Source organism: Poecilia reticulata, chromosome 5 (assembly GCF_904066995.2).
Source record: "Poecilia reticulata chromosome 5, P_reticulata-male-v2, whole genome shotgun sequence".
In the NCBI taxonomy this organism is placed as follows: Eukaryota; Metazoa; Chordata; class Actinopteri; order Cyprinodontiformes; family Poeciliidae; genus Poecilia; species Poecilia reticulata.
In genome coordinates, this window is record NC_088834.1 from 31652085 (window position 1) to 31679032 (window position 26948).

A 26948-nucleotide genomic window follows, 5' to 3' on the forward strand; every position below is an offset into this window, starting at 1 on the left:
AACAAGTGGGGGTCGGTTCACTCGGTTGATGACAGATTCTGCATCTAAAATGGAAGTTTCAAAAGAAAGTAAAGTGAACCAGCTAGCAGAAAACAGATTCGGACATTTCCAACCCTGCGTTCTGTCTGTTCCAGGCAGTAAGCAGCTGCTTGCTTTTGTAATTGTTGCACTGTTGAATTCAATTTGTGCTAATGGAATAACCTACAGCAGCCGTGTTATCTAGTCAGGTATAAACACAGCACTGATGGAGTCATGAAGGGAAGGCAAACATACACTCTGCAACCTCACGCACACTTTGAATTCCTGTCTTTATTAGGACAATGTATTGACTTTATTTCCCCCACAGTAACCCATCAGTTTGAACCCTGAGGTCATGGAGTCCTATAATTGTCAACAATTGAATTTTTATTTTTGTTTTTGTCATTATTACTGTCAGCTGTTATTTTAGTGCAAGACAAACGATAATTTAAGAAAAACAAGTAGGATCCTTGGGGACTGACACGAGCAAATAGGTCTTAAAAAGCGCAATCCATCATCTTTACAGTTTTTACTTGATTATCATGGTTATTAGTGTCAGGGACCAAGCAGTCCAGCATGGAGGACACAGGTATTTAATTCACAAAGTGGATTTTTACTTACTCCCAAAAGAATGAAAAATAAGTAGCAAAATAAACACTTAAACAGGAAACCCAATAAAAGAGGCCAAGCCAATAAACTAGACTCAAAAAACGAACGAAACCTCAAGCAGACATAAAACAAGGTCCCCAAAAGCTCAGCAGTCATTGATGGGGATGATTATACCAGAAATGGTCCAAGAGAGGCAACAAGTGCTGCACATGCACTCACCCACACAAACATCCACACACCCACAGATATCTGCAGCTATGTGCACCCACAGGCTTCACACACACACACACACACACACACACACACACACACACACACACACACACACACACACACACACACACACACACACACACACACACACACACACACACATGCACATTGCATCCATTCTAAACCTGACAGAGACGTACACACCGACAGACACTCACTCATCTGGCTCTGCATTAAGACTTTAACAAACACTCCGTCTCACCCTCAGACATACACACATGCTTTCATAGACGTCTCCTGTTCATGTGACGGCCCTGTCAACACTGGGGGTTGGTGGGGGGTGGGGGTGTGGGGGGGGAGGGGGCGTTGGCTTGCAGAATTGCTGCAAGCTGATTGGCCGTCACCATACCAACGGGGGCGGGGCAGAGTCGGGAGGCTGGGGAGGAGGAGCCATGGGCTGATTATAAAGCTCTCCAGAGGAGCAGTTTCTGCTCCGCTGAGCTCTCCTCTGTGATTCTGCGCCTTTATTTAGTCTTTCCTGTTATCTGGCCGGCGAGCCGATACTCGGCGCTCTGAGAGGAGGACAAACGGACGCACACACGGAGGGAGGGAGGGTGGAAAGGGTAAACTGTCAGACAGAGTTGTTTGTTTCCCTCCTCCCTACGTCTACCTGCCCATCACTGCTACCCAGCCGCCTGCGTCTCGTGGATCTATCTCCGCTGTGGGTGACAGCCCGGAAGACGAGGCGAAACCTGTTCTCCACTGCTCCCCGGGGAGTCTTTAAGTCATCCCTCCATTCTTCTGACTGGCTGTAGATGACCTCTGCTCTCCTGTAAGTAACCCAGTTTTGGCCGCAGCCGCGTGGAGTCCCGGTTCTGACCCAAAAAACAGCCTAAAAGCTGGGGGTTAGAGGGGTTAGAGGGGTTAGAGGGGGCGGAGCGGGCAGAGACGGCGCGGCGTGTTGCGTCTCAGCGGGATGGAGGTCGTTCTAATTAGATTCCTCATTAGCAGGGGGAATTCATCACTGGATCGATGTTGATTTTTGTTTTACTTCAGCTTCTGCTTTGATCCTTCCTGTTGTGGTTAGAGTCATGCAGGAGCAGGTCTTTTTCAAAATGCATGAGGGGCGGTGGGTCTGTCTTTAATGCTAAAAACAAGGTCACTGTTGGTGCACAGTAAGGGCAGCCCTTACATAACGGCCAGTGAGTGCAACAGGTACTGATAAGACGACGGATGAGGCAGCTTTCAGGAATCCGTCTGCACAGAAACTGTTGCTTCTCCGTGGAGGAAATGTCAGTTTCTCTCATTTTTCACTCAAATCTCCTGAACAGGTCAACCAGGAGCTCACTCTGATTCACAGAAATCCATTTGCACACACAGCACTGTTTACCCATGAGAACCTGTGGGTGTAATTGGGTATCTAATGTGTGTACGTGTGTGCGAGTGTGTGTGTGTGCGCGCACAAGCCCCTGCTTCCCTTTTCCATGCTTCTGTCATGCACTGTTGAATCATGCACAGTTTACTCTGCTGCCTGGCTGAAGTGCCATCACAAACGGTCTGAGAGCGAGAGAGAGAAATGGCACCTCTGGTCAGGGTGCTGCATACTGTAATCCAACAAGGAAGTTTCAGTTATTTGTGTTTTTACCAACCACGTTTAGTTGAAGACAGCAACAACATCGATACATCGCTAAATGTACAGGTAGAAGGGAATACACGTGATGGGAATAGAACGGAGCGCCAGTGGTGCCTCGTTTCTGTTACATCACCCAGGTGCAACTCGAAGCTTCGAGCCAGGGTTAATAACATCAGAGGCACTGACTGCCAAAGGCTATTTACTCTACAACTTACAGTTCTGATTACCAAAGCAAACACTGAAACAGGAGCGAATGTAGCACAGGACACAAATTTCAGTGAGCTGAGGGGAGAGGGTTGTTGGCGGCAATAAAAGGATGCTAAACGTGGGGCTAGGTGAGTCCTTTTCCCGCATTTTGTGAAAATGCGGGAAAATGTAAAATTTATTGGTGTAAATTTTACACCAATAATAATAATAATAATAATAATAATAAATTTAATTTATAACGCACTTTTCATTAATAAAAATCTCAAAGTGCTACACGGTGCAGCTAAAAACAAATAAAATCAGCAATCAAAAACAAAAGACAGTCATTTAAGAGTGGACTAGGCTTGTCTAAAAAGAAAGATTTTAAAATCGGACAATAATTGCGGGGCTCTCAAATAGTCCAGGAGAGAGTTCCATAGACGAGGAGCAGCCACAGCAAATGCTCCATCACCCAGAGTCCTTAGTCTTGATCTAGTAGTTGAATGTAAAATAAGGAGGTTCTTCAAGTAATCCGGTGAGGTTCCAATACAAGGTAGAGCATGGTTGTGAAGTGTCAGGAAACTGATTAATTTCATATTCAGCATACCTTTTGTAGTCCTGAATAGAATCCAGTGCAACCAATAGTCTTAGGAAGTCACTAACTTAGTAATTTAGTCAAAGCACAAATCCAGATGGCTTACTGAAGGTCTCAAAGGTTTGTCAGAGATCATTAGCAAACGTATGAGCGTCATGTGAACACTGAACACACCAGAGAGGTCAGGTCAGGTCAAGAGGTTGAGAGGTTTAACTATTTGCTCCCAGAATTATGTAATAAAAAGTAGTTTTTACATCGAGGAGGTCTGAAATTGAGTAGCGATAAGCTAGTTTTCCATTCAAATGTCATGCGAAAATTTGAACAAACTTTTAAAATGTCCCAAAACAAACAAAAAAAGAAAACAAAGTTATTTAGCAAGCTGAATATTTCTTTAACCAAATAAATATTTAACTCCAAGCCAAATATTTAGTTAGTAGGCTAAATATTTAGCTTCAACCTGAATATTGAGTTAGCTAGCTTTATATTTAGCTTCAAACTAAATATTTTGTTAGCTAGCTTTATATCTAAATAATTAGTTCAGTGTTTCCCAACCATGGTCCTCAAGGGACACTGTCCTACATGGTTTAGAGGCTTCCCTGATTTAATGTGCCTGACTCAACTGATTGCAGTTCAGGAAACGCCTGTTAATCAGTCATTGATTGAAATCAGCTGGACTAAAGCAAGGAAATGCCTAAAACATGCAGGCCAGTGTGCCTTGAAGAGTTAGCTAGCTTTATATTTAGCTCCAAACTAAATATAAAGTTAGCTAAATAATTAGCTGCATGCTAAATATTTAATTGATATGCAAACTTGCATGCATTTTTGATTAGACTGCCAAAATAAAAGCTTATTACCAGTATAACATCAAAGCTAGTTATAATAATATAGTTAAAATATGACTGAAATATGAATCCCCATTTCCTTTGTTTATGACAAACTAAATAAATATAATGACCACCCTATAGATATCAGCTTATGCAGTGATGCTAGGTTCTGTATTTTAAGCTAAGTCAGTTTGAATCACTTTTCAAGTGCAATTTTCCAAACTCATCCTTTGCTGACTGCCGTCTACGATACAACGATACATTATGTTTGTAAGGCCGACCATACACTATGAGTGCTAATTCTGTTGCTATTTTTACCTTGCGTTACCAGCGTCTGTGTGGTGCTAAAATGCACACCATCAAGTTTAGCAACAAGCAGCTTGAATAAGGGTGTGAAAGCTGAATGGGCGGCACATGCTGTGTTGAGTCTATATTTAGAAGTGGAATTATTTTTGAGTTCTTGGAGCTATAAATTTGACTTTTTTTTAGTAATCTTTACATTTTTAAATATTAAAATAAATACAAAAACATTTGTTTGCTGTTGGACTTGCTTAGGTGTTACTTTTTAGATGTTTAAAACTCGGTCTAGTCTCAGGTTGTTGAACAAAAGCGCAGGATGTGTGTGTCTGAAATGCGGCAGAGCAGCACATAACAGGACTCTTATTGATGAAAACGTTTTTTTACTATCATTTAGATCTGGTTTTACCTTTCGTTTGCTGCAGCTGAAGCATGACAATAGTGTTTATATAAGCGGCTTATTATCATATGTGTGAATCATCTCACAGCCCCAGGCCCACTCTATCATGGTAATGTGAAGATCCACCTGACTGCTCAACAGTGGCCCTGGCTCTGCCACTGAACGCCATGTTAGAGGCGGACAAACGGGAAACATTTGGTCAAAGTCCCTACATGGAAGACTGTTGGTGTTTCACACGTCTCAACGCTGCTGTGAAGAAAGATGCTGAAAGTGGATCTGCAGTGAGATTCCTCAGATCTCCGTACCACAGAGGCCGATTTCTGGCCTTCTGCTGCAGTGGCAGGGTATGTGCTGACAGTGTTTGCCAAAACACATTTGAAAACTAGCTTAACATACGTCAGATTAGATGGTGAGCTTCTGTGATCATACATTTTCAAGCCGTGCTACAGATTCTCAAGAAAACTTAGGTCCTGACTTTGACTAGGCCACTCTAACACATGTTTATGAGTTGTGCCGTTGTATCTCTGACTCAATGTTTTGAGTCTTTGTGATGGAAGGTGACTACAACTACATGTGTAACTCCCATAACACTGGCTGTTCACTAAGTAGAAACACTAAATTCTTGTTTTGTTTTGGGGGTTTTAGCATGCTTTGTGAAACTTACAAATTTGGTGAAATCTAGTGTATGAAATTAAAAAATGTATTATTCTGTTGAGCTTTTATTTATTTATTTTTAATAATTGTGTAATTGCAGAAAAGAATACACACATGGTCGCTTAATTTCTGAAAGCTGTGTAAACATCACCTGTGGGTTTTGCAATGAGCCAAGAGCTTCATCTAAACCAGAACACTGTCTGGAAACCGCTGAAAATCATTTGGGGAAAAGGTCCATGTTTGGACACATTGAGTCAGCTGTAGCTCTTATGTCAAAATACTTGATGGCACTGTGATTTTAAGTCATTGTTTAAATGGACATGGGAGTTGACCATGAGACCTCCACCTCATCCTGCCGGGTGTATTCTTTGTGTGTTCCAGAAAAGTTTAGACTCCTGGTGTCGAACATTGCCGACGGCTTGTTTAGACTCTAATCTAAACAAGCTGCCGGATCGCAGCAAAAATGTTCCAGTTTCACCAAAAACCAAATCTGTGCAAATGAGGCCTAAGACGTATGTGTGCCGACAAACGAAAATGGTGAAACGCAGAGTACAGACATCAATGATGCAAAGTCCAAAACACATAAACACACACACACACACAAAAAGGAAAACAAAATGCAACAGAAAAATGCTGCAATCGTAGGACATAGAAGCAACAACAACAACAGCAAGTATAAAACTCTATGAAGCAGAAGTGCTCCAGACCACTAGGGGGAGTCGACCACTAAAGCCTTTTGGACCAGACCCTGAGTAAAGACGATTTAATAAGATGTCCAGAAGGAAGTTGGAGAAAGAAAGAAAAAGGTCACATTTCTTTCAAAGATTTGAAGATGTTAATTTTTATAATATCTTGCATCTGCATAATCATATCAATAATTTTACCTACTTTCTTTGGTCGCAGTATTCGTTTTTTGCTTCTATCTTCTAGGACTACACCTTCTTTTTCTGCTGCATTTGTTTTTCATGTTTGCATGTTTGGAGATTGCGTCATTCATGTGATTGCAGGGCGTTTCTCTGAAGAAGTTCTCTTATCTCCATTAAAATCAAATGTTCCTCAGCCCTCTGCAAAGTAGATTTTTCCAAAAACTGGCATCAAGAATGCTCAAAAAGCCTCTCTTCATGTTTCTTTTTGTGTATTTTTTTTTCTCACCGTTTTTATAGAACATGTTAATAGCAGATTATTTTTACCCTCTTGTATTTACTAAACAAAGAAGTTGCATTTGCCTCTTTCAAGCAGCCGTTAAATATCAGAACAGTGTGGAACCAAAGTCAATATGGTTTTGATCAGAGATACAGCTTGCTAATTCAAAACATGAAGAACGTCAAAACTAAAACCCACGTGACGAACATAATGACATGGGCGGCCTCAGCGTCACACTGGGTGCATGGACGCGTGTCGTCAACATTATGCATCCTTGGCTGAATTTATTCTAAAAATAAAATACATAAAAACAAATGTTGCAGAGGATATCCTTCACTCAGTCGCTTCATGCTTCAAAGGATGCCTGCAGGTGGGCGGCCGGCGCGTTCACAGCCGAGCAGCCCTGCTAATTTCTCCTCTGCAATTATTCATCCTACCTCAGGCAGTAGTTTGTTTCAGAAAGAAAAAAAAAACATGCAAATACTGCTGTTTTTATTTTTATTATTATTATTATTGTTATTAGGGAACACTGGACAAAAACAAAACCAACAGACAACACTAAGCACTGAGGGGCTGTTTGACGAGCGGCTGGGCGCCCTCTGGACCGGAACATGATTGCCTCCACTGATAACCAGTGTGTTGACTGTGAAGCTCAGCAGTCGTTTTAGGTGCATTTTAGAAGTGCTTCTAAAAAGCACATGTTGTTTTTCAAGCTCTCAGCTGTTGCTGCTTGTTGCACATTGTCTGTGTGATGTGGTGGATGCAACTTCACAGGTGTTCTGACTAAAACCAGGAAGATGGAGCACATCACCCCGGATCCGTTATTTTTAAGTCTATTCTAGGGGAATAGACTTTAAAATAATGTGATAGTTTATAAATCACTGAACATCTTAGCATCAAGCTATCTGAAAGATCTGCTGTTGTCTTGCCAACCTTCCAGATCTCTCAGGTCTTCTGGTTCTGGTCCAGAACCAGAACAAAACATGAAGAAGCAACATTCATCTTGTAGGCACCACAAATCTGGAACAAACTTCCAGAAAACTGCGAATCAGCTGAAACACTGAGTTCCTTTAAACCCGCCTGTTTAGAGTTGCTTTTGAACTATAATAAATAAAACCTTGACCAACATATATGTGTTTTGATAATTTTGGTGATGGCATTCATCAAAATATATATAATATAATATGCTGGTTTTCTCAATTGTTGACTGTATTTTGTTTTTCCATGACTCTTGTATTTTGTTTTTTTATTAATATTATATAAAGCACTATGAACTGCCTTGTTGCTGAAATGTGCTACGCAAATAAACTTGACTAACTGATTGATGTAAGTATTGAGCTGCAAACTCAAACAGATCTGTCTGAACCTTTTTGCCTTGTGGGGAAATATAGTCAAATTAGAAGTATTTATTTTTAGTTTTTATTTCAATTACAAAATGTGAAAGTAAATTCATTTTTATTTATATTTTACTTAAGATAAACTAAACATAGTCAGATTGTGTAAGAAATGGAATTTCTAAATAATATTGATCCAAAAAAATAAAAAAGCATTTTGCATTTCCTAAATATCATATCCTGTGCTTAATTAAAAAAATATATGTTGTGTTGCACCTGCAATTTTTTATTCCAAAAAGATTGTAATTTGTGGGTAAATAATCTTGCCAGAAAAAAAATATGAAAGTGTCCATCTGTGTTAACCACGTGTGCCGGTAGACCACATGTGTAATTTTCACAATTGTTGACTGCATGCCAAGGGCCACACTTTGGGCACCCATCCTCTAAAAGGAGATGTTTTTACTTGGAAGCTAAAAGGAATACACAAGTAGATCCAAAAATCTGGGGAATACAACAAGTAGTAAACAAATAAATAATAATTTCATCTCTGCACAATTATCATACTTTATAACGAGATGCAATCTTCAGCTGAGCTTCCGCCTCACAGAGTACCGCTCCCCCACTCAACTCCTTCAGACTAGCCAGCATCAATTAGCAAACACCTTGTGGAACTGAGCTCGTCATAGGAGCTACTTCTGAGTCTAATGCTGCTAAGAGTGAGCAGAAGCTTCTTAAAGAGACAGACACCCAGTTTCTAGGCATCACATTTTTTTATTCACTTTAGTTATGTTTCATATATACAGCTGTTTTATAACAGCTGAAGGCAGCATAGTTACTTGACTGAGCTCTAAAATAGCACGATGTGTCCTGAAAACACCATACTGCTGCTTTAAGTGTCGCACAGAAACACAAACATTCATATGCCATAGAACAAGCTGGTCTTATGTTGACCTGCGTACTGATGTCATGCATCATGATCTGTGAACAGAGTATGCCCACTGTTCACTTCAGTGATGAGTGGGGAGGGTGAGTGTGTGAAAACACAATACACAAAAAGATTTATTGTTGTAATTTTGTTTCTACAAGAAAAAGAAAGAAGCAGGTCATGGTTTGAGCGTCCAGCAGACGAACAGGACTGCCATGGCTAGGCATTCAGCTGAAAAACAAAACCACAGAGCTGGACTTGTTGTCTGGAGAAGCGTGACTCTGAAACCCAGCAAACAAAAGGTCATCTTTATTACCACTCATTACAACAGCCTGAGGACAGAAAGCAAGGCGACATGTGACATCAGGCTTCCAGCTACATGTATTGTGTAACATGTCACAGAAATGTTAAGCAAGGGAATGCGGATCTACGTTCATCTAATCAGGCAGGAGAAACCGAGATACGGTTCCTCTCTGTCCAGCTTTTACTTTTCTCTGCACAGTGACCTGTCTGCCGCCATTGATTGTAGCTAAGAGGAAAGTCCTTAGGGTTGGCTTCAATCTCTAAGCCAATTCCACTTGTCACTGATAGGCCTCAGGCCAATCCTCGCTGTAGAAATCTGGCTCCTTTTGTTGTTAAACCTCTAAATAACGGATATTTGCTAACATTGACCGAGGCTTCCTGTGCCTTAAAATGAATTTGATTTAACTTTAAACTCCTCTTTCACTGAGAATGATTTATAGATGCTTCTTAAATAGTGTAATTTGTTTAAGCAGCATTAGCATTATTAGCATCCACCACAGCAGTTTTTTTTTTTGTTGTTGTTGTTTGTTTTTTTGCCCAAGCATTGAGCTGCCGAGTTTGGTAGAAATGCTAGCGGACCCAAACAGCAGAGTCTCATTCCCTGATTCCAAAGCAGCGCGCCCACACACACGCACACACGCACACACACACACACCATTCCTGTTACACAGATAAACACTGCGTTTATGACCTGTAACTGCTCTTGGAAACCCCATGATGTTTGCTTACATTAGCATTAATTGGGGGAGGAAAAAGATCAATTGAAATTGTTACAAAGTCCTAAAATGAAACGCAACCATAGAAAACGCTTTTATTTCATTAAATTTTTTTTAGATGTTTTAGAATATGTAATAATTTGTACAGTAGTGTTCAGAAAAAGGGAAAATAAAATACACTTGTATACATACATACATACATATCTCAGGTCTTGTATGTATGTATACAAGAGGTGAGTTGAAGAGTAACTTGTAGAAAAAACCTCCTGCTGTCCGATGCAGCAGCATTTCCAACTCCTTCATCGTCTTCTCACAGTTGGCAAACTAAGAAGCTTTCCAACAAAATGGACAAGTTCTGTGTAGAAAACTTAAAGTTGACTCAAACACAAAGGAGTCAATGGAGATGACGACATGCAAAAAGTCCAAATTTCACTTGAAACAAAACAAAAAACAACAACCTCAATGCTGATGCAGTAGAACCGTACCTATAAGAATTGGTGTAAATCTAAGTTGGTCAGCAGACATTATGAATCTATAAACAGTTTATTAAACTAGCACAACCTGACTTTGACTGGCACAAAATTAAAATAAGCATTTGGGCAAATCACTATAGATACAAATGGAGGTGTGTAAAATATACAAGATTAAGTTACATGTGGAGAAACGGTAAGCATGTCCACCGACCCCAGAGGCTGGAGCCAAATCCGACGGCAGTGTTTAACAGCTGGGGCATTTTTATTTTAACTTGATTTATGTAAAGACTTTTCTGTCAGTCTTAGAATGTGACTACCAGACAGCAGAATGAAACACACTGGCAAGAACTCCAACAGGTCCTTTTACAAAGATCAACAGGTATCCCTTGGAAAATAGAGTCCTGATCTCTGTGATGAAATAAATGTTAAATAAAATAAAACTGATCACTCTACCAGCTGGTATGCAGCTGCAATAAGCACATATGCAGCAACAATAACAAGAAAACTCAGCTCTAATGTTTGACGCATCAGGAGATAGTTAAATGGACAGATCTTTGCGAGGTTCTAAATTAATGCTAACCTGACCCCAAGTGCACAAATCCAGATTCCAAACTGTCATTATTTATTAAACACCGCAAAGGCAAAATGAAAAAGCTGTGGGTCAAACACCACAGCTGAGATGATTTAATCAGGATGCCTTGTGAATGCCTCCCTGTGGAGGTTTCCCAGGCATTTCTCACCAGTGGAGACAGAAACACCTTCTGTCCTGGAACACACTGAGCTGACTGCCACTGGGGAGAAAGATCACCTGCTTTCCTTTCTTGAACAGCAACCTGATCTCTTCTTTGTGGCAGACAATTGATGGATGGGAAACGTCATTCTGTTCCCTGTAGAAACACATTAACAACAGCAATTATACTCTTGTACCTTAACTTGTGTTGTTGGCTCAGGCGGGAGGGGTTTCTCCTGACCTGGTAGAAGCCAATCGATGTTCTACGCTTCGCTTCGTCCACAGGGTCTGGACTCTCAGATATTCAGAAATGATGGCTTCCTGGAGGCGTGGACTGTGTTGAAGTTTGACATTTTACCCAATGTTTGCCTGTGACACATGTAATGCACCAGTTCGACACTTTGGAAATTGCCAGACAACCATCCTCCACTGTGCAGAGAGAAGAGCCGATCTGAACAAGGCGGCCGTTCATGGAAGTGTGACCAACATGGACTGAACGACTTCCTTCACTTCCTCTGCTGCCATTGCTAAAACTACAGACTGACTACAATTCTAAAACACCAGAAAATCAATTTAATCATTCAGAACTTCTGTTTGCTGATTGGCCCCTGTAGAAAATCTACCAGAGGAATCCCAGACGGGGCAATGAAGGGAGATGAGAATCAAACAACTGTGTAGGACAGCAATGGTCAGGCTAGGTTTGTTATCTGTCGCTGGTTCATTTACTGTACCATTTTAAATGGGGCTGCAGATTTATTTATTCATTTTAGCAATATCACCTTCCAGAAACAATGTTATTCAAATTAGAAGAACCTTTTTCCATGAAGCTTGTACGATCTTCCAGGTCATGGACAGTTTCTCTCCAGGTGTTCCAGATTCTTCCTGAAGTCCCAAAACATGCAGAATGAGTGAGCATCGATTTATGTTTTCGCATCCACCTAAATAATGTGTAGTTGCGCCACTGCTTCCTTAACGCGAGCTGTCTCCAAACATGACAGGACATAAATCATATCGCTCCTACTTTGGGCGATGGCACTCATAGTACTGAAAGACTTCCTTTGTGCGCATACTGCTGACCTGTCCTAAGGACAGCTTCCATATCTGTGGATGTTATGAGCTGCAGCTTCTAGAAACTGAAGCCGAGTCAGTGACGCAAGATCAGCTCTTATCAGCATCTCTCCAGATTGGATTAAGTCTTTTGTAAACAATGTGGTTGTTGTGAGGGATAGCTGAAATTTTATTTATTTATTTATTGGTTTGTTTTTTTAATGCCGTAACTCGCAGAAGTAACATTTAAGCCGTTTTAGCACTGCAAGGAACGGAACGGAACGGTTCCACCTGTACTGCAACACTGTTGTGTTTGTATATAACTGAGGGCGGCATACAAGCTGTACCTGACGACGTCATTATTTTTGAAACTAAACAATGGTTTCGATGTAACGGCTGAAGCCTTTTCCTCAGAGATGCGGCGGAAAACTTTCTCTTTCCTCGTTGACCGATCTAGTTCATTCTGTACTCGTTCATCAGGGAGTAAGCGGAGGAAAAAAATTACCTCATCATTAGACCAGGTGATTGCACTGTATTGAGACGAATCCACTGCTAATTAAAACTAATAATAAAAATTTTGAAAAGAGCACTCTTTACAAAATAAAATACACTTTAGTGAGAGGCAGCTGTCAACGGAAAATCAACGTCTGACACCATAACAACCAGCGGCCAATCAGCTGCTGATTCTAAGCAGAACCGCTTGACCGGCCCGATTGGAACCACAGCTCTTGCGGTTCCAAGCATAGACATAATATAAGAGTAGACCCCGCATTGGCTGCTCCGGCGCAGGAAATACGGCGGCCATCTTGGAGCGGTACTCCCTCCTACTTTGCTCAATCAAAACAGCAGAAGATGCCTCAGCACTGAGGGATATTGTGGTTCTGATCGATGGACTATTGATGTGAGGGCTCCACAGACAACATTTCACAAGTAAGAAATATGTATATATTGTGATTAGAATATTACTTTACTGTATTTATGTCACCGGCGAGATACCAGCTAATATTAGCCACAGTGCTTGGTGTAATACGGGTTCAGCCCTGCTATGAAGGTTAACTGAGATTCCGTAAATCTAAAAAAATGTATTATTCTCCAACATTGACTTAGATTATCTGACACAAGAGCCTATATTAGAAATGAAACTATATAACACATATTATAAAACGTATATTATGTGTTCTAACATTCACCATCAAAGTTTACACAGGTGGTAAAGACTATTATTTATATGTAATTCTTTCATTAGTAAGATACATCCCAAATCTTCCGTTTTTGTTTTGAAAATTTCCTAAAGACACGATGTGAGGAAGAAGAGGGAGATATATTTAAAGAGAGACAGATTCACTGCAGCACGGATGAATCTCACATCAGATTTTGGACTCAATCTCAGCTGCTGAATCTCTCTGAAGCTAGAACACGTCGGCTGAAAAACATACATACATACATACATACATACATACATACATACATACATACAAACAAAATATATTATTCAGTATTAATCATTATTTATTTGTGTTTTTATAGTTATATAAATATGTATTGATATTACTAAATAATTTATTAAATAAATTATGAACGGCTGTGGGCTTTGTAATATGCTCATCATACGTCAGTATCAGAATTTTCAATTCCTATTCTATTGTTAGAGCCACTAAGCATATTTAAATATGCTGAACTATGTATTAAATACTTAAAAATCAACTATGTATTAAAAACATACTTAAAAAAATACAATTGTTTATAAATGTAGTTTTGATAGATGTTTGAATATGGTTTCCAGTAACAAAAAAGCGTGTTATGATCGATTAAATCGCTGATATGTCATTGTGCTGCTAAACACATAAGCTGAGTGATAAAAGGGCGGCCATCTTGGAGCGGTCCAAGATGGCCGCCCTAAATCTCGTCAGCGACAATAGGCAAGAGCGGTCCATGAGGGGTCTATCCTTATATTATGTCTATGGTTCCAAGGGGCCTGGTGGAACCGGTCGGAAGTTCTAATGCAAACACGGTCGGCCCTACTTTGAAACCGTTCCTTGCAGTGCGAAAACGGCTTTATTCGCATCTTTTTGTTTTACAGCCACAAACTTCAATTTATTTTATTCAGATTGTCTGTGATAGATCAGTAGAAAGGTGTGTGTGTGCTTGTGTGTGATTGTGAAGTGGACGGAACGTATGCATCATATGTCAGGTGTTGGCTTTAAAAGGAAAATCCAGAAGCCTGTTTTTCATCCAGACATCATTCAGTTCAGTTCAGTTCATGTCGGATCATGAACTGAACTGAAAAAACACAATTCCTCAAATGTTTCCGATAAATAAGAAATGAAATTGAAATCAGTTTGCTCACATAATGACTCAGTAAAAAAACATCCCATTCCATCCTTACTTTCTTCTTCTTCTTCTTCTTCTTTTATATTTTATTTTTTATCTAAGCTTTGTGGAACTGATTGATTCCATCAGCCACCACTGCAGACATCATGATTACTTTTAGGGTATAGCTGCACAAAATAAACTGAAAGCATATCAGCTTCGATGGAAGCCGAGCTAATCGGCCGCGGACCAACTCCTCTGCTACCAGCCCGGTTTCTGACGTGGCTCTGTCTGCTGTAGGAACGCCTGTAGAGTCTGGATGCAGAGCTGCTTTTTATAGTGCATGTGAAAAACCTCTCTCTCCCACACAAGGCAGGATTAGATCCTCTCGCTGTTTCTGCTGAATCCATTTCTCTCCACTCTGTTCATTGTCAGTTTTGTTAACAATCTGAGGACTTTCTCCCTTGTTTCTTATGAAAAGACTGAATGGCAGCTTCTGCTTTCATCTTCACACAATAAATCGGCCTCAGAAATATCAAAGCTGTTAAGTGTTGAAATGTGTGGATTCAGAACCATTTAGAAACATAAAGTAGAACACGAAGTAGCTTCAAATATGCAGGGCATCTACTGTATTATGACTGAAGTATTAAGCATTGTTAAAAACGTTTCAGAGGCGTTCATCTTCCATTGTGGCTTTTAGTTGTTGAGTTATGCCTTGTTGTTCTTGTTATTGTTACATTGTGAGTTTTGCTTTTTGTTAAACCTTCTGGGCCACTGTAGAAATGACCCTCAGTGATGTCTCTTGTGAAGACCAACTCTTTGCCTGAAAACCCAACAGTTTCAGTCTTAAGCGATCTCAATTGAAAGGAAAAACCAAAAAATAAAATTGGTGTTGAACGATAGTTGAAAATGAAGCCGCTGTTGTGAGTCTATTGCTGATTGTTCATATAAATGTATATTTTATTCTGGTTCAGGACGGAGCAGCCGTATTAATTCCAAACCAGCTACAGGACGCACAGTGCTGTGGTAAAACTATGGATTTCCTCTGTTCTTGATTTTCATAAATGTTTCAGATAAAAAACATGTTTATATCAAACAAACTCAATTTATTAGAAATTAAATGATCAAATTACAATCTTGATTACTAAGAAGGAAAAAAGCTAATTTATTCAGTTTGAACTGTAAATTAGCTGTGATTAACCTCATTCTTTGGTTCAGTTTCATCAGCCAGTCCTATTCCTGAACCAAAAACCTCACAGTAATCCTTCTGTTATCTCCTCTAAAACATTTGAAGATCCTGGACATTTTTGGAAACAGCAAAAAACAGAAAAAATGGATAAAAATCTGTAAGGGGACAACTTCTCTTTCACGACCACTCCCTTCAGGTTAAGTACAGGATGAGTTGGACGTCTCAGTGTTCACATATGATATTCAGATCTTCCATTCGTTCACTACGTTGCAGAAGGTCCGTGCCTGAGTGAGTCACGGTTGCGTATGCATACATCTGTGCTCTCCGGCCTACGTCTCTCTGTACCGTTTCCTCTGTTCTGACTGCCCACTGACCCGCATGAAGCCATCTGAACAAGTCTGCAGTCTTTTTCATCAGCTGGCCCCGTTCTCAGTGAGCGCACACCAGAGTCGTCGTGGGGTTTAACTCAGAGGGAGCCAGCGTAAGCCTCTGGCGCAATGGCATATGGCTTCGTGCCCGAACAAAATAAACTCAGCCTCATCTCCCCTGAGGCAGCGAGGTGCTGGATCAGGTCCCTTAATTTGACCAAATTAAGGTGTTCCTAGCAAGTGTGGGCCCGACTTAATCAAGGGAGTTATAACATGCTTAAAGTCAGATGTTTTACAGCCTTTGTTCAAAAAGGTATGCATGTAGGCAAACAATGGAAGCCTGAGCAGGCGAAGCTGGCAACCTAAAGCTGTCCTGACTGCTGTGCTGCACAAACTGTCGATGTCCAGACTTCACATCTGGACTCTGGTCTGTATCTTGATGTATGAAGACATCAGATTTGTGCATTTGATGTAGAACGTTTTCTGCTTTCCTGAGCTCCAAGAGTCATATAAAGGAATCTGTTTAATGCTGAGGCAGTAAAAGAAAGAGCATTTAACCTTCTGCAGCCTGTCAGCATGATGAGACTTTCTGTAAACTCCTCTCTTAGCAAATAGCTTCCACAGAGTGAGATGCAGTCTTATTACAATTTGTAGCCATATGTGGAGAGTTTGATAAACCTGCAGCTTTTAGATGTGTGCACGGCAAGGTTATAACAGTTTTGGGTTTTTCATTATACTTCAGTTTTATTTAGTTGTGACTTTCTGTTTGTCTAAGTTAGTTACTTTTAGTTAGTTTTTAGAGTGTTCTTGCTAGTTTTTATTTGTTATTATTAACTGAATATGTTTTACTTTAGTTTAGATTTTATTAGTTATGGTCTGAGGTTTTCTATACTTTGGTTAATTTCTAAGTGCAGAATTCAAAAAGGTCAAAGTGTGGTATTACTTATACATTGATTAGGTAACGAATACCCAACAGTAGATAACATTTTCAGGAAATGGATTGTTGAACAACCAGCTGACTCTGGAGTTTCCTCCAATCGTTTTCTGTGGCCATTTTGCAGACTAGGAGGAACATGGAGTGCCATCATTTAATGAAAACTGCTTGTATGGAAAAGAAAATCAATTTCACATCAGTTTGAAAGGACAATTAATTGATTCATAAACATGAAAACAAATGATATTACATCTGTCATTTCAGTAGGTTTATAAACTCATGATGTAGCTCCTATAAGTTAGAGTTTTTCCCCACTGATTACTGTTTTTACTTATTTCAGTTATTTCTCAATTTCAATTTTGGTTATTTTGTTAGTTTTAGTTCACTATAATAGCCTGGTTCCCTGGTCCAACTCCTGAATCTGGACTCTTCTGTTTACTTCTCAGTCTCTAGAAAGGTCATAAACGGCATTATGGAGAAGCAGTTTTATGATGAGGGGGACTGTTGGACAGGAGCTTCTTAAAGAGACAGAGTCCAATTTCAAGGTGTCAAACTGTGAAATCTATTTGCTTTTAAGTTATTTTTGATGTGTACCTCATTTTTTATAAAAACTGAAAGTGACAGTTACCTGAGTGTGTGTGCACGTGCGCGTGTGTGTGTTGTGATCCCAGTGTGATGCTCCTCAAAATAGAAACACAGCTAATACCTAATCCCACAAACTAGCTGCTTTAGTTCAGATCAAATACCTTTTGGCCAGTTTCCACATTAATCTTTAGAGTACATTTCCTATGAGGATCTCTATTGATTAGCTCCTGTGAATTAAACGCAGGGGCTGACCTTCTTTTTGCTCAGGCGGTTAATACCCCTCCTAGGGATTCATTAAAACCTGGATGAGTGGACGGGGGCGTTTGACAAACAGAGATCAAAGAGGATCTTTAAAACAAAAGGGGAGTGGGAACCATAGCAACCACGGGCACAATTAAAATAAAGTTGTGTGTGTGTGCGTGTGTATGTGTTTTCATGGATATATGGTTTGATAAAAAGCATCGCAGTCTAAATTAGGTTGAAGAGCGCCTCAGAAATCTAAACCAGATTTTTTAGTGTCTGAAACAATCCAGATCCTTCCGCCGTATCGCACACAGAGGCCGCTTGTTGTCTGGAAGATGAATGGAGCACCGGACCGCCGTCTCCATCTCAACTCATTCACATAAACACTGTCAGCTGCAACAAGAAACCTTCTTGGTTATGACCGTAGTAATGAAGATGAACTGGTAGATAACGGATAAACTGCAGATAAGTAAGTTAAGAGATGATCCTGAGAGACAAAAGTTTGGATATCTAACTACGTAAAGTTTGATGATGAGATCTGTTTTAAATTGGAGGGGTTTTGCTTTCTTGAGTCATTTTTTTTGGTAGCACTTTACTATCATTAATAATATTAACATGAATGAATGGTTCAGTGTGAGTAGGGGTCATGAGGTGAGAAGCTTGTTATGATCTCCACCTTTTTTGGTTGTACTTAAAACTGTAGCTGTGTTTGTTGCGGCTTTTATGTATTCTTAGACTACAGAGAAAGGAAGATTTACTCCAACAATGACTGATGATTAATTTCCACGCCATCCAACGATGCATGATACGAATATTAGGGGGAAATCAGCATATATTTCCATATAATTTGCAGCCCAAACTAAACATGTTAGCTCACATCTGTGCTGTGACGCTGCTGTGAAAGCAGCAGGACATTTTGACGCAGGGAAAGAAAACGAGAAAACGACCTGCTGTTGTAGCTGGACGTTCAAAAACTAAGGCTGGGTGTATCGATCGACATGTTGATACTGTTGATGCCAAGATTAATACTTTTGTTTAGAGTTGGTCCTCCATGTGTCCAGCAAGTTACATAAATTCCCTCACAGAGTTCATGTCCGCGCATATGCAGGAGTTAAAATGCCAAACAAGAGCTTACATCTTTAATTTGAAAGCAGGATTTCATGACTTTGTAATGTTTGCACTCAGAATGTCTGATTTCTTTCAAATACGATCTGTTTAATCCACCCAGAAGTGCAGGTTAATTTTCATCTATTCAGACGAAAACATATTTCTGGAATTTAAAAATATAAGCTTAAGTAAAGAAATATAACTCAAACATAAATATGATTAAAGCTGAATATTGGCAATGAAAGAAAAATAGTAATATTTAGTTTCCATGCAGGCTACAGTTACAGACTCAGTTATCCTCTTAAGCAGCTGTGTGTGGTAGAAGGTAATTTTGCCCCAAATCTGTGTCTTGTGTTTTATTATAATCTTAATAAAATAAGTCCAGTCACCCAATGAGTCGATGACAATCAATTTATATTTACGTATTGACGATACCAGCCCTATATTTACTTGGTACCGGATCAATACCAACATTTCCAGTGTCGCACACCTTTAAGAAATAGTGGGCAGAAGTTTCACTAACAGAATTATTAATCTACTCATCCTGGGAAATGTTCATCATATTATCTCTGAGAAAAAAATCAGTGAAAGACAAACAAAAGACAAGGTTTCCTTCCTGAAAGACTGTAAATATGGTCAATAAGTGAAAGGTAAAAGACACAACCTTGAAAATTATCGATGGTTGTTTCTTTATTGATGGTTTTCTCAGCTGTAGCGGTTGCTCAGATTTTTCTACTTGTTTTAACAATTGGGTTTTAAGGAACATTTGGATATACCTGCAGGCTACTACCTGTAGAACAGGCAGATAGTGGTTCATATCTAGAGTTTAATAAGAAAGAAATGATAACAAAAAAATTGCTCTGTAAACAAGAACCCCTCCTGATTGTGCAACGTGGTGGAGATGAACTGCAGAGACTCTGTTATCGCCTCAGGCAGCGCTCACAGTCAGACAAACAGACAGCAAGGAGCCTTTCTTCATTGTTTTAAGGGAAAGTGATATGATGTAATAGTGGTCAACAAAGTTTTCAGTTTGATAAGAACACCTCTCAGCACAGGCCAATATAATGCCTCATCATCATCATCATCATCAACGGCTTCTGGTTTTTCTGCAACCAACTAAAGGACATTTTACTAAAGCCTAGGAGGACGGGTGTGTGAACAATTGACCCAGTATGTAAAATTCAATTGAAATGAAATTAGATTAAAATCACAAACATCTCATAACAAGTACTGATGTTATGTTATGTCTCACAGGGGCCCCTGAGAATAGAATAGAAATAAAAGTAGAGCTGCAGGCAGTGAAACAGGTTCTGAGCCCCAACCAGCAAGGAAAGAATAAAAAAAAAAAAACATTTTTAAAAACCAAACACCAAACCAAAAAAAAAAAATAACAAAACCATGCAAACTATGTTAAGTTTGCATGAAATATATATTATTATCATTATTTTCCTGAATTAGGAATAGCAGAAGCATTTAGTACAAAACATTTCTTTTAATCTTTAGAGATCCTCAGACTTTTATTCCTTATTTTGCTTCTTTTCTGACCCTGTCAGTGTAACGGTGGGTCAGATTTTGGAAGGCGTCCAGATTATATGGTACTGGCACGGCACGGTCTTGTTAAATTCCTTCCTATACTTACATTTTTTAAAGTGCACAAAAATGATCTATAACAACCGCAAACATAATGGTGGTTTGTGATTTCTGTCTGATACTATTTTTGTCTTATAGGATTTCCAAACTTAGAATTAGTTTTGTGTTGTTTGGTTTGTCTCAATATTGTTGACAACATTGGTAAAAGTTGCCCCATCAAATATTAAATTCTTAATTTAGAAATATTCATGTCATGAAGTCAAATCCCATTTTGTGTGTCTGGAAAAACCAGGTTAAAGAACAAAAATGTGCATTTAATGGATCCCCAGTCCCCAACTGTGGTGTATTTTCATAACTAATGCCAGAATACCACTCACAAACTCTTACACAATGATTATTTAAAGTAACCACTAGAACTTATGCCTTAAACTCAGACCGTTCCATTGAGTAAGTTTCTGACGGCATATTGTGACCATCATAAATAGAAGAAATTTTGATTTCTTCAATTGATCTCAAAATTTTCTTGAAAAAAAAAAAAAAAGAAATGTATGAGATTCAAGTCAAAATTTTTTGACTTTTAGAAATTTTGATTTAAAAATGTTTGCACTCTGAATGACTTGGCCTTTGCGTTTCTCCAGGAGCCTCTTCATGACCGTTCCATTTGTAGGACACTTCGGTCAATCAACACGCTGCTCCTACATGTTCCCAGACCCAGACTGAAAAGCAGAGGAGGCCGGCAATGTGCTGTCACTGCTCCTGATTGGTGGAATAACGTGTTTTACACAATAAATTTAACAGACAAGTTTTTGTCTGTGGTTTTAAGAATACAATACAGCGCATTGTATATTGGCGCATTGTTCATAGCAGTTTTTAAAGTGCTTTATAATTAAATTCACATTGACGAGTTGTAAATTTTAGACGTTTGAAACTCTAAAACTTCCATGTTTTTGCTAGAAAACTTTTGAAATGAATCTCAAGATAAATTAGGTTTTTTTTCTAGAAAATGTTTGACTGGAGTTCAGAAATGTCCTTGTTTTTGTCTGAAAAACTTCAGAGATTTTTGGCAAAAATGTACCCTTCCTTCCATAATTTTGTTTCTGCTCAGAATGACCCTGATATGCCTTTGTACATTTCTCAGTGACAGTGATCGGATCCGTTTTAAGGCATTTTAGAGATTATAGATTGTGAAAAAAACACAATCTACATTCACCAGTAAACTATTTTTGTCACACCAGAGACATATTGTAAAGAAGAAGAAGGAAGTCATTTGTTTTTCTTCCTAAGTAAATTAGTTCCGAGATAATGAGGGAACGGTTATCATGTGCTCAGTTATTCTTTGCTAATGCATTTAAAATTACATGGAGTGGATTTCAATGAATGCAAACAGAGCCAGTAACACTTCATGATGCAACAACCTGAGATGAATACATACATGTCTGCAGTCCAGACATGAGACTGTATTGTGGTTGGAGTAACAGCAGGACGTCCATGTTTGTTTTGGTCTGCGTTCTGTCCCGCCCCCATCATTTCTGTTCAGTGTGACAAAATTCAGTATGAACTGAATGATGTCCACACATAAAAAAAAATATATCAAATTTCAGCAAAAATATTGATCATCAAAGCCTGCTGTGTGAACTTTAGTGGTACCACTGTAGTAGCTAAAGTATCCCAGCATGTATTTATGTAGCAACATTTTCTAGTGTTTCCTTCTGCATTTAGAGACATTCGTCCAACATGTGCGACAAAAGCAAAGTGCTTTGCGTGACGATAACATCCTGATGTCGTCAGTAACTGATTCAACCCCACACGACTCTGAGGGGTTTATTTTTGCGATGATGAGCAGACACACACTCTCACACACTAATTCACAATCCCAAGTTGATTTGAAAATCATGGACACCCCATGACTCCGGTCCTGGTACCGGCAGACGGAGCGGAAAAGGCAAGGAGGATGAAAAGCGAGTTGTAAACATAACAGCAGAGCAACAACCAGTCAGGCTGACTGTGATTGTGGAGCAAACTGTGGGAGACAGGATATTGATTTGTAGCTTTCCTGCTGCTTTCTGCCTCATTAGCCAATGACACTCACACACACATGCACACGCACATACACACACAACTGTGTTTGATGAAGTGTCTCATGTAGATCTGTCGCAGCCGTCCGTACGAGGCGCTCTGCAGAGTGTGTCATGTGTGTCACACACAAGCGGCGAAGTGAGGATGTTTCTCTTTAATCATGTGATTTGTAGACTTTTTCCTGGTTTCCATTAGTAGTTTCGGTCACTTTACTGAAGTTATTCTCATTGGTTCTGTCTTCCAGAGTCTCCTTTTCTACACCATGAACAAGATGAAGAACTTTAAGAGACGGTTCTCGTTGTCAGTCCCGCGCACTGAGACCATCGAGGAGAACGAGTTCACTGAGCAGATCAACCAGCTCAACATAAGGCACACCCAGGGTAAGAACTCCAGCCCTAGCAAAGGTTTCTCATCATCATTGTGTCCTAATCGCTTTATTTTTGCTACTATCTTAAAGATGTTCCACAGAAGAACTGGAAAATCGCCTTCATTCTGAAAAGCATTAAACAAAAAGTGTTTTATTTTATAACAAAAACTTTTTTGTGTGTGTATTTTTGCCACTAATGTTCAAAATACACCAAGTTAATCATCCTGTGTGTGATTCCTCCCGGTTTTTTCATGGTTCTGGTCCAGAACAAGAACAAGTATCACACGGGAACAAATCACACTTCATTTGAAATTGATCTGTGTTTACGGTACTATATTATGACGACCCTGTTCAGACCTGGGATTACCTGTTTTACATCCAAATGAACAAGTAACCCAGAGACAGAGCAGCCTGTCGGCACAACAATCACCAGGCCTGCTGAAGAGCTCAGGTACATTCATTCACTACAACCATATTATTTTTCTGTATCCTGTAGACCAGTAGCTGCATTTCAGTCAACCATAAAATTGCGCAACTTGAAATTACAGAAATAAATTCACTTAATGGAATCATGCTAATTTAAAAAAGGCCTTGCTCCATTTTTTTTTACAAGGCCTTGTGAGTCTTGAGCACCGCTGTAAATCTTGTTGTTGAAATTAGGCTTATAGTTGTCATAATAATGTGAAAAAGGACTTAAACAGATTTCATTTTTGTTTCCTGATTTCCTTTTTTGTGTAACAAATGAGTAGAACACTTAAAAGAAACAACTAAATCTTACGGAGTGTTTTTGGTCATAGTTTTAGTGCAAGTATATTTGAACACTTGAAGTAAGACAAAATTAACTTACAAATAACATTTAAGAAATATATAGAAACTTGTTTTAAGTAAATAATTTCTTAATATTGATAAAAAATAAAATACTAGTCCTATTGGCAGATTATTTAACATGTAACAAAATATTTTCCTCATGTTATGAGTGAAAGAATCTGCTAATGGAGCTAGTACTTTATTGTCAATATCAAGGAATTACTGATTTAAACCAAGTGCCTATATCTTACTGAAAAGTTACTTGTAAGTTAGTTTTGTCTCATTTTCAGCATACTAATTTATTTGCACTAGAAACTAGACCAAAAATTCTGCATAAGATTTTATGTTTTTGCTGAGGGTATTTATAAGATCGACTAAGTTCTTCACTATCAATCTCTCTAATTAGTTTTTAATTATTATTTTGAATGAGGTTGTTGAGTCATATCGTGTTTCAGCTCATTAGAAGTTGAATAATTTTGCAGATCCAGACTCTTCTATTTACCAGCACCATTTGCTGGGTTTGTCAGTCAGCGACTTGTGACTTTTAATAAGAGTGCAAACTGGATTACTTAACTGGGTGTTTAACTGCCAGTCATTTCCATTTTCTGGGTCAGAACCTCTCAGAAAGTTGAGTTTCCACACTGACTGGTGCCACCAGTACAGCACAGCAGATCTACAGGTTTTGATTGGAAATCAGATCAATCATGGAGTAAGTAATAGATAACGCAAAAACAAATAATGTTAATAACTAGATGGTTTAGTCTTTGCTGCTTGACAGTGTGACTGCAATGACACCAAAGTATGAAGTTACAACACTGCATATGGTTGGCCTGTCCTTCACCTGGGGATGATTGTTATGCTGCTGCTGCTGGTCCTTCAGGTATTTGGTTTTCTGACTCTTCCTTGCAATAACAAAACACTTGTAATATTACAATCTATCTCTTATTATAGGAACATCTTCAGTAGAATCAAACGGGGAGCAGAAAATATAAAATTCTTTTAAGTAATGCGGTTCTACTGCCACCTGCAGAAATACGCTGCTTGGTCAGAAACAACCAGTTGTAGTGCATAAATGCTCAGGATTGCCAGTTTGCTGCATTTGTACTCGTGAAAACAACCTAGCGTCGGTGGCCATGCTTACTATTCTGCAAATTGGAAATTCTTGCCTGGTTCTGCTGAGGGGGAGGAGCTACATTAACCCGAGATTTATTGATTGGTGGAAAACCTGCCTATTCTCTGACTTTTCTTTTTTAAACCAAAAATTTAAAAGAAAATGCAGCTTGGAACCTAAAATACCGACCTACATGCTATTGGTTGACACTTGCAAAGCAGAAACGACATTTATTTTACTTGCTGTTGATTGGTTGGACTCCCAAGCGTGGAGATAAGGAAGACTGTAGATTTTATCTTCTATGGTAGAGCTAAGATGGTTTCCAGTGTGCATTGTAAAGCACATTAAGGTATATTTGGCAATTGAAATATCAAAATAGGCAGATATAAGCATCTTTAGAAGGGGACTCAAGTATTTGCAGATTATAGGTGTGGCCCTTCTGCAAATACTGATGGCCTGTTGTACATAGATTAGCTTGTGTTCTTAAAGGGGCAATATTAAGTATTTCCCATGCACATAGTTTTATAGCAAAATCAAGTAACTATGTTACCATTAGTTGTTGAAAAAGTGCTGTACATTGACTTTGAAGTTTAATGCCTTGAAATTGGGCCTCTTTAAAAACTCCTGCTCTTTCTAAAACTCCGCCTTCAGGAAGTAGTCACAACACGGTTCACCCTTTAACAACCAGCACTGCACTGAGAAGTAACTTTTATAATGAGCCAAGCTGATGCGGAATTACACCGGGTGTTTGCTACTTCCAGCTGGCTAGTCTGAAGGAGCTGAATTGGGGGAGGGCTGCTTTGTGAGGTGGAAGTTCAAAAGCTTGAAAACTGCAGTTCTGAGGAGGAGCTGCGTCTTGAGGGTGGGACTAGGTCCACCCAAGCATGAATGGGTTGCCATGGAGATTCAAGGATTTCTCAAAATGCATGAGGGAGACCAGGCAAGACTCCAGGTATGTTTTTTAGCAGGAAATTATATTATAGCATGAGGTAAAGCTCAAAAAAGTGAATTTTACATAATTCTGTCCCTTTAAAATGATCATGTTGACTGCAATCTATTAAAACTGCTTCAAATATATCTGAAGTCTTCATAGGTATTTTTCCCTCAGTCTAATCTTGCTTTCCTCCTCTCAGTGTAAGAGCAATTTCAGCTGAACAGGCTCAGACATCATGTTGTGCGTCGTAATGGATTGTCCTTTTCATAACCAGGTGTCCAGCAGACATCCGTCTGTCTCTCCCAACTGGGCTCACATTAGCCTCACCTTTAGCCACCCTAATTAGCATCCGAAGGATCAAAGGAGCGCTGCAGCTGTGAAATTCAAATGACCAGAAAACAGATTGTCATTTCATCCTATCAGCCTATTTAGACTGATAATCAACACAACACACAGCCAGGCTGCACCAGAGCGCCTCTGAGCTTCTTCTGAAATGTCTTGTTAGATTCATTCAAACATTTCTCAGATCTAAAAGCCTTCCTGGGCTTCAAGTTCTTCTTCTTCTTCACTTGTTTTCTTTTACTGGACCGTGTTAGGCTTTGTAATTACAAAGTGTGTGTGTGTTTGTGTGATCAGGGTTAAGCACATCACAGATTGAGCAGGAGCTGTGTGTGTCTCGGTGCCTCGACGTTGGGAAGGTGGCTTTAGTAACACCTAATAAAGCGTCCTGCTCTTTGTTTGCCGGTGTCCCTATGGAAACAGGGATTGTGCGCTGCACCCCAAGGGGGCTCCAACATGTCCACCAGGCATAGTGCTGCTGTTAATGCTGCCATTGGGGAAAATAAAAAAAAACTCCTTAGTGTGAAGCATTTAGAAGCCAACCAGGTACCAAACACTGACCGCTGTCCAAGGCACAACTTTGAACATGGCGGATCAAAGTCCTTTCTTTTCACCAGACAGCATTCTCACAGTGCAGCTGAACAACATTGAGCTCCACTGGAATTTTCTTCATCGTGAGCCGGCTGCCTCATGTCTAGTGTGTGAAATGGATAGTCACAGAAAGCCGATTTATGCTTATTATCTGCTTTTGTACATCAAACACAGTTTAGCTAAACGGTAAATAGCGATATTGATACTCCAGGTCAAACTGAAGAATGGCTCCGTTTAGTTGGAAAAGCCCACATAGTGACATCATGTCTTATTGGGATTTTGTGGAACAGACTAACA

The 26948-nt window shown here is 39.5% G+C and overlaps 1 protein-coding gene across 2 annotated transcripts in view; it reads left to right on the plus strand.

Moving 5' to 3' along the window:
• Positions 1–1310: 1310 nt before the first annotated feature.
• cdk18 (cyclin dependent kinase 18) overlaps positions 1311–26948 on the plus strand; it is a 46769-nt gene continuing 21131 nt past the window's right edge. Inside the window, exons 1-2 of one of the 2 annotated variants that reach the window (XM_008410251.3) lie at positions 1311–1672; positions 22747–22882. In XM_008410251.3, coding sequence (XP_008408473.1) covers positions 22765–22882 — 118 coding nt within the window. In that variant the 5' untranslated portion in view covers positions 1311–1672; positions 22747–22764. Of the gene's footprint in view, positions 1673–12871; positions 13031–22746; positions 22883–26948 lie in introns of those variants that run through there. The other variant, XM_008410252.3, reaches the window with a different exon arrangement.